This window comes from Gobio gobio (genome assembly GCF_949357685.1).
Source record: "Gobio gobio genome assembly, chromosome: 6".
Taxonomy (NCBI): Eukaryota; Metazoa; Chordata; class Actinopteri; order Cypriniformes; family Gobionidae; genus Gobio; species Gobio gobio.
This window is the reverse complement of record NC_137102.1, coordinates 62097339-62106175: the sequence shown is the minus strand read 5'-3', so window position 1 is coordinate 62106175 and position 8837 is coordinate 62097339. Positions and strand designations below refer to the sequence as shown.

At 38.8% G+C, this 8837-nt stretch overlaps 1 protein-coding gene across 1 annotated transcript in view; it reads right to left on the bottom strand.

The window, feature by feature from the left end:
- Nucleotides 1-1293: 1293 nt before the first annotated feature.
- LOC307128127 (inositol-3-phosphate synthase 1-A-like) overlaps nucleotides 1294-8837 on the bottom strand; it is a 24149-nt gene continuing 16605 nt past the window's right edge. Inside the window, exons 6-9 of the mRNA XM_079819735.1 lie at nucleotides 6011-6175; nucleotides 5663-5776; nucleotides 3628-3845; nucleotides 1294-3535 (exon numbers count right to left, since the gene is read on the bottom strand). Of these exons, the coding sequence (XP_079675861.1) occupies nucleotides 3340-3535; nucleotides 3628-3845; nucleotides 5663-5776; nucleotides 6011-6175 (693 nt within the window). The 3' untranslated portion in view covers nucleotides 1294-3339. The remainder of the gene's footprint in view (nucleotides 3536-3627; nucleotides 3846-5662; nucleotides 5777-6010; nucleotides 6176-8837) is intronic.

The window sequence follows — 8837 nt, the reverse complement described above, 5'->3', positions numbered from 1 at the left end:
CGGGTCAGCAAAAGACCAACACAATATTAGGTCATAATGTTATGCCTGATGGATGAAATATAAAATATGAGTCTTTAAGTGTCTCTTTATGGACGTTTTATTATACTATATTCAAATAGACAAATACTATAGTGTCTCTTCTTCAATTTGGGCATTCGGTCATGACTGCAACTTGACAAATATGTTGTCAATATCATTAAAATTAAGATAAAAAAATGAATGGTATATAAGTATTTTGCAAACTCATTATATTGGGTTTTATTAAACAATTTTTTACAACAAGTCAATATATTGAACAATTTAGTCTGATTTGCTATCCTGTGGCTCCCTCTGGTGGACAACATCAGTGTCTGAGTTCAACACAAAACGTAAATTAGGGAGGAGCGAGCTCATCTAATCTGTTCCAGCATTCCTCCATCAGCCCAAACTCCACCTGCATCTCAGGTAAACCTTTCCCTTCTCTGTTAGAAGCCCAATCCTGTTCCTAAATCTACGTCAGATCCACCTGATCAGATAATGAAGATCTTCACACAGGTGTGTTTGACCAGGGCTGGATCTCCAGGAACAGGACTGGGCATCTTCTCCAGGGGCCAGATGTTCAAAACATTTCATCTGGATCAGAATGGTCTGGATTTGGAAATCCCATGTCTTGCTATCCAGGATCAGGTCATCCATCTTACCTTTGTGCCGGTTCTTCAAAGCAAAATGGGATTGGATGACCCTGATCCACACACCTCACAGATTACTAGAGCTCTACGGAGCCCCTAAAGGGACATGTGATGGAAAAAATATGAGATGGGGAAAAAAATGTTTGCATTCTCTTAGAAAAGTTTTGTGTAGCGTTCACTCGCGAATAACTTTTGACTGGTTCATCTCTTATAATTGATAAGAAGTAAAAAGTCTTATAAGTGATAAAAAACACTTTAAATTTGTTTGATATTTACAGCTGTTGGGGGATTATTTTATGGCGGATCAATCTTTTTTCGACTGTCCCGAAAGGCTTCATAGCCTAATGTCTACTTCTAATGTATTACTTTAACAATTAGCCTAACTAATCAAGAGCAAAATAAAATGTGTGTGTGTGTAGGGTGACCACACGTCCTGTTTTCAAGTCCTGTCCTGGCCCTACACTCTAAAAACTCATTTGTTTAGTTAATTAAATTGTGCAAACTCGTAAGCATTACTTGTTCTTACTTAAACTGTTTAAGTTTTGTCAACTTAATTCAATCTGTGATCTGAGGAAGTGTACTCCCAGAGTGCATTGCGGCATGAATAAATTAATTGCTTCGTTTTACTATTTTTGGCTTTATTTTACTTTTTGTCTTTTGTCAGTATAACCACAATAACGACAGCAAATAAAATAGTAAAAGTCTTATTAATAATTTAAAAAAAAAATCCTTGTTACCATTGTTGTGTTTTGATGCTGAATGTTGAAGTGTGTGTGTGACTCACTCATGCATGGTCAAATGCTATTGTCACAAATATAGAGGGATTATATCAACTCAATTAAAAGGTTATGCCATTAATATTAGCAATTAAAAAAAAAAAATCATTATTTGACATGAAATATAGCTATGTTATATATCATTAACGGACAAATATTACATTTATATATGTATGTATATGTATGTATGTATAATATATATATATTACTTCCCTTCTTTTGAAATCATAAAACTATGATTTCTTGTTGCATTGCTGCATTAAAAGGAAGTTAATTACTATAATATGAATGAAGTTTCAAGTGTCCAACCAAAGGGAACACTGATCTCCATCATGGTGACCGGAAGTTGGAGGAAATGAGTGAAAAGTCTATTAAAAATTGCCCCGCCTCAAAAACACTTTGCCCGTCCGCTTGTTTTTTAGCTTTGGCAAAATGTACTCAAACCAGTCAAGTAATGTTTACTTGAGTTTTCTAAGTATCGAAGGCATAGAGTGCAAATTTAAGTTCAGATTACTTCATTGTTTTAAGTAAGTTCAACAAATTATTGGACATTAAGTAAAGTTTACTAAAAAAGTCTTAGTAAGAACAACTGTTGGATTTTACAGTGACTATCTTCTATCCATAGAGGGGGCATACTTTAAATGTATTGAAATTAATAATGCATCTTTGAGTAAACTTTGAGTACCTCATTGCTCTGTCCTGGTTTTCGGTAATCAAAATATGATCACCCTATGTTTGTATATTATGATACAAATGTTGTATTTTTTGACCAGTTTTAAAGTTTTACTTCATTTTCTTCCTGGAGTCCACATTGAAATCAGGATGATCCAAGTTATCCACATCCTACCGAACAACACACACTGAAGGTTTGATCCAGATTAAACTAGGATTGGATTGGGTGATCTAATCTGATTTCAGATTCCTTCTTTCCCTTTTGAACAGCCCATTATCGAGATCTGATAACCAGAATCCGATCGGCTGAGCTTTGAACATCTGACCCCTGAGGGCCACGCTGATCACGATCCAGAAACAACTGACAACACAATCATCTGCATACAACGCACCAGTGTTTATTGTTTACAGTGTTACAGAATATTACAGAGTATGAAACTGTAATTCAGAACTTGTTTTTATGGCTGAGAACAGACTAATATCACGTACAGTAGAACACGGGCTGAAAAACACGGCAGAACGAAAGCAATGAGAGATGTCGTTGATTCCGTCATTTATGGACCACGAACAAAACCGTTCTCATCGCGTGTCGGAGAAAGAGTCTTACACTGCCCTCGCTGGATATTTTTGGCATTTTATTAGATTGAAATATCTGTGAGAAATAGAAAACTAAAATATTAGTAGCCAATTATTGAATCATCCTCGTCTAAAATTTAAAAGGCATCTTTTATAAACACCCAATTTCTGAAAAACTATTATGAATCTATAATTATATACATGTTTTCCTACTCACTATGGTAGCCCAATGTACTCGTAAATGTGTGTTTTAATTAATTACTATATTTGAATTGATTTATTTGAATCCCGTCACTCCCAGTTTTGCACAATATTCATATGTTAGTATAAAAGCGAAATGACTTCTACTGCATTTATTTACCAAATGCAACATTTCTCACTTCTTTTTTTTCAGGAATGATATTTTCTTTCTTCGTTTTGTTCAAAAACTAGTGTTTTTTTTCTCAGTGCATTAAAGTACAAAACCTGGAAAACACTCCATGGTTGGGAAAGCATGGATTCAGAAGTACAGTACTCACTAAACAAGAACAGAAGCCATTCATATTTTCATAGTCAAATGCATATCCATGAATCAGCTATGCATTCGTAAAGGACTGTAATGCATAATTCTAATTAACTTGACGTGTGTGTTTGTCTTCATGCGCTGTCTATGAGACGGAGTGCTGCATCTTCTCATGACTCTTGATCTCCATGTATTTGGCCGACTGATATGCGCTGATGTGGTCGATCTTCCCGTTGACCAGGACCGGATGATGGATGAGTTTTTCGGCTGAATGCATGAAGCTCTTCTCCATCTTGTGCTCCAGCTGCATGTGATTCTGAGGCGGGAGGCCGAGACACGCCCTGCCCAACACACACACACACACACTCGAGTTCATGCAAACGCTGTCAGAGACCAAGCATGACTTCAACCGGACAGACGTTCATCATCTCACCTCATGACGTTCTCGATGCACGCGCGCTGGCGGAAGAACGCGTTGACCACCGGCGCCCCCTGTGGCACGAGCGGGGCTTTGCAGAGGAAGCTGAGCAGAGACAGGACGCTGTGGAAACTCTGGAAAACCGGATCCTCCTGAGTGCAGAATGTGATTCTCTGACACAGTTCTGTCAGGATCACCAGATCCAAGATAATGGGACTGGCCAGCAGAGAGTCCTGGACATCACAAAGAATGCATTCGGTGTTCTGGTTGAAGCGCTTTACATGCAGACCATTGTATTCAAAATCAACAGTCATGTCATCTTTGTAATATTTGCATGTTTCGTGATTTCAATTCATTAGAAACCTTATTGTAATTATTACATTCTCCACTAAAAATGTCCGGGCAGACCAAACCGTAAGTCGTAGAGAGTTGAAACTTTGAGAGCTGGTAGTACTCACACCGCCTACAGCGACACCAAAGCTCGCCCAAATCGGCCAGACGGGGGCGCTACAGCGCTCAAAACTACAAAATGGCTCATAACTCCTTTCTGGCAATTTTCGGGTATTTTGGATTTTTTGAAAAAAATACTTTTGCAAACTAGTCCTAGGTTTTGGACCTGATTGGAACCAGTGTAGCAAGATTTTCTGGAGTCTGTTTTTCAATAGTTATCATAAAAATAATTGAAATTCGGGTTCACGGTCCCTAAGGGCCGCCAAAACGGTTGAAGTGGGAGAAGCCACTTTTACTAAAAATGGCTATAACTCGTGAACGGAAAGAGATATTTTCACCAAACTCGGTGCGTCTATGTAAGAGCTCATTCTGTGGGCATGGCTACTGGCCACTTGGTGGCGCTATAACAGGAAAAAAACATGAAAATGGCTATAACTCCTTCACCGTTAGTCCGATTGACTTGTAAATTGGCATGCGGTGTCTATGTACGTGCCATGATTTTCCACGAGGACACTGACGCATCTCACAAAACATGTCCGCCATCGGTCAATGAAGTTTAAGCGTCTACCAGACAATGTTAACGGAGGGCCGGTGTGTTTTGTGTGGGTAAAGGGTTGCGCATCTCGTGATTTTTTTGCACCGGACCACATGGTAGAACTCCTCATGCTGAGCAACTTTGCCTCTAGGACCGCCGTTGTCCGTCGAATCGTTCGTTAAATATTGGAGATTATTTCAAAAAACAACTTTACTCCTAGGTTTTTAGCTCAACCTCAATAAAACCACTGTGGCACAATTCTCAGGACTCTCTATAGGTCAATGGTTATTGCTCTGTTTTTGAAGTCCATAAAAAGTGCATCTGTCCATCATATAACTGCTCCACGCGGCTCTGGGGTGTTAATAAAGGCCTTCTGAAGCGAATCTACGCGTTTGTGTAAGAAAAATATCCATATTTAAAACTTTATCAAGTAAACTTTCGACGACCGCCTTCCATGGAAAAGTGTTGAATGTTGAAAGTGAAACTCCAGATGTGTTCGTGACGTCATGACCTGGTGGCGTTAGTCTTTCCATCCGCAGGCGAACTTTCAACACTTTCTCCAGAAATTGAACAGGGAAGGCGGTCGGCCAAAAGTTTACTTGATAAAGTTTTAAATATGGATATTTTTCTTACACAAACGCATCGATTCGCTTCAGAAGGCCTTTATTAACACCCCAGAGCCGCGTGGAGCAGTTATATGACGCACAGATGCACTTTTTATGGACTTCAAAAACTATGAATCTAATTCTAATGCTTGGATTAGCCTTTGTAATATAACTCAGATTTTATTCGTCTGAAAGAATGTCATACACACCTCGGATGACTTGAGGGTGAGTAAATTATGGGCTAATTTTCATTTTTGGTTGAACTATCCCTTTAATTTCTCGATAAGCACACGATTAATCGTGATTAATCGCACAACAAAGGTCCGATTAATCGCGATTATTATTATTTTTTACTCTATTGACAGCCCTACTTTTTCTGCATATGTGCGTGAAGGCCTTGACCCTGATAACTGCTCGACGTGCTTCGTGATTAAGTTGAGCTGTGTGATGATGAGCTGACCTCGCAGGTGTTGTGCATGGCGATCGTGTTGGTTCCGCCCATCATGATCTCAGACGTGTACTCATCCATCGCTCGCTTGCTGTCGCCCACATAGGGCACATATTTAATAACCACCTGTTCACACAAACACAAATCACATCTGATCATTATATTTGCATTGCAGCAATCTTTCAATATTTTGAGTTTGTGAAAGTCTCCTCTGTGTTTATTTGATCAAGTATCAGTTATCAGTGTTGAAAACAGTTCATATTTGTGTTTAAACCATGATAAACTGTATTTTTCAGGATTCTTTGATGAATATGAAGTTTAAAAGAACAGCATTGATTTGATGAAAGTGTCCACACTCACACAGTGGTCAGGTTTCTCTCCGGGCCGGTACAGGATCGGGTTGGACCGCACTATATCATCCACCACGTTACTCTTTGAGATCTCTTTAGAGCGAAACTGTTGTGGCGCCGACAGATTGAGCCCGTCGTTGTTGCCAAGATGATTATAACTCACTATACAGGTTGGCTGAATGAAAAAAAAAAACAGTGTTACCAGAAAATTATATACAATATTGGACACCAACCTCCATCTTGAGTTTCTTCCAGGAAATAAAATAAATATACGAATTGACAATACGCCCAATGCAAACGCGTCAATTTGGCAAAAAAACGAACGCTCGCATGAGGTGGTTTTTAAGGCAATTCGAAAAAGGACATTTTAAAATATTTTTATTTTATGTAAAATATATATTTTATAAAATAAAAAGTACTATAAAATTGCTATAAAATCAAAGCCATATGTTCCAAATTTGAAGTTGATATCACAGAAATTGAAGTCCCCATGTGATTTAGTTTAGGTGCTGTACCAAAAACAGCCACCGGGTGTCATTCCATTGATTATTTTTTAATGCAGTTTCCTGTAAATTTCTGTCCAAATATCACTAAACGGTCACCTAATATGAAACCTTGAGACTCAGACCTTTCCAACGATATGTGTTTTGTCAAGATTGGAAAAGATTTTGATTTTAAAGTAGTTAAATTACATTTTGTAATACGAAACATGACGCCGCCCACTAGGGGGAGGAGCCCGGTAGAAGAATTTAGAGTGCCGTTTCCATGGTAACGCAACGTCTGATTTCAAAACAGTTTACACAGGATGAATTTTGAGTTTGCAAGCTTTCAAATGATACCTAATTTATGATAACTACTCAAATTTATGATACGGAAAAAAGGCGATCGCCAGCGGGACGGTGACAGTTAAGGGTTAAAGTGCCAGTTTTTGACCAGGTGTCCATTTTGATGAATATAAGAAGCGAAAAAATGAACGAATGAATGATCGCTTGGCGCCTAATATGACAAAGGCGGGGTGATGCAGACGCGCTTGTAAAATGAAATGAAAATATGAATAATTTACTACAGCTTTTAATGTGAATTTTTCCTCTCACATGTGAAGTTTACCAAAGTTAAATACGTAAAAATTTAAAAGAGACAATTTTTCTGCCATTACAAACATTCTTTTGCGCACCCAAGTTTGGGAACCACTGAAAAAATTAATGCGCAGAATAAAGGGGGCGTGGCCTGGTTGAGTTAGTTAGTCTTGTGTTGAAACTGGCGGTTATGGTAAGGGGCGGGACATTTCCCAAACAGAACACACTGCTCCAGCCGACCAATCAGAGCACAGTGTGCTTTTTAGAAGGCGGGGCTTCATAGAGACAGGAAGTAAACAGAGCGTTCCTGACAGACTGGGAAGAGAGGAGCCGCAACAATGGAGAATATGAGGAATAATCAACACTCAAGCAGGGAAACCAGGGGCCTGTACCATGAAGACGGTTTAGCTGGCTGGCCAGATATGTTTAAGCTTAGTTTGTGCTAATCCTGGGTTTTAGGTACCATTAAAGTGGTTTGGCTTTTAGCTGTGTTCATCTTCATAGTAACTTATACTCCACCGCTAACCTGCTCCAGGGCAGGTCATGTTCTGGATAAGAGATCTCAAACTGAAATTAGACCAATCAGCTGTGAGCAAAGTGACACGCCTCTGATGCAATGAAGCCACGCCCCCTGTTTCTACTCCACATTAACGGTCACGACATAGCAAATGTTTTTTAAAGACTAAAGCGTCTGGCTTTTAACAATGCTTATTTAATATAATAATAATTTTGAATGACTTAGATATAATTTATGTAATTATCATAACCTTAAGCAATTACACGTATCATTTTAGTTCATCAATCATTAATAGGTTCAAATTAATATAAATAGCCTATATAAAGGCCATACAAATAAGCTTTAAAATAAATAAATTAAGCTATAAAAATGACTACATGTGAGTTTAAATGTTAAATTCTCTCTATATATAAACTAAACTAACTTTTACTTGCACTGACTAAGTAAGATTTTTCTTAAAGTTGTCAACTTTCATAGACAGCTCTTTTCTTCTTCCGGTGTAAATTTGTTTAAATTCTTCACATTTTCAATCATGTAATATTCTGCAGAAGAGAGAAATCAATTTTGTTGCTTCTCTCGCGAGAAGTGAATCTCAGTTTGGCTGATCCACAGCGTGTGATTGGCTGTTCACTGCTGATGTCACAGCTAAACTCAGGATCAAAGCCTGAGTTGACAGAGAGAGTTGATGATCAGCATCATGGGACACACAAAGCCTGAATAGATTGGTTTGGTTTTGTCAACTCGAAACTAATCCTGTAATGCTGCGTTCACACCAAACGCGAATAGAGCGTCTGGCGCGAGTGATTTCAATGTTAAGTCAATGGAAAGGTGCGTTGACGCGCGTTTGGAGGTCCCACGGCGCGGAAGGCGTGTTTCGCGCGACGCAAATCCGCCTCATTCGCGCGTCCAGTTCGCGCGAATGGCGCGAATTGGACGTGAATTGAGCGTCTTGCGCGTTACACGCAAATGGTGCTTTTGTGCATTCATGCGTTTGAAGCGAATTCGCGTCTGACGCCCGAGTTGAAAAATTTGAACTTTGGCGTCAATTCGCGCCGCGTTAACCAATCAGGAGCCTGCTCGCTGCGGTCACATGGTAAAGTGACATGATGAGAAACCCTGCATAAATTAAAAATAGAACTATTGTGTCACAAAATGTAGTTTTAAGACTTTTTCAGGCTAGTATGTAGTTGTTTAAAGCTCAAATCTGTGGTTTATTTATAAAGAGAACGCATATTTAAAAAAAT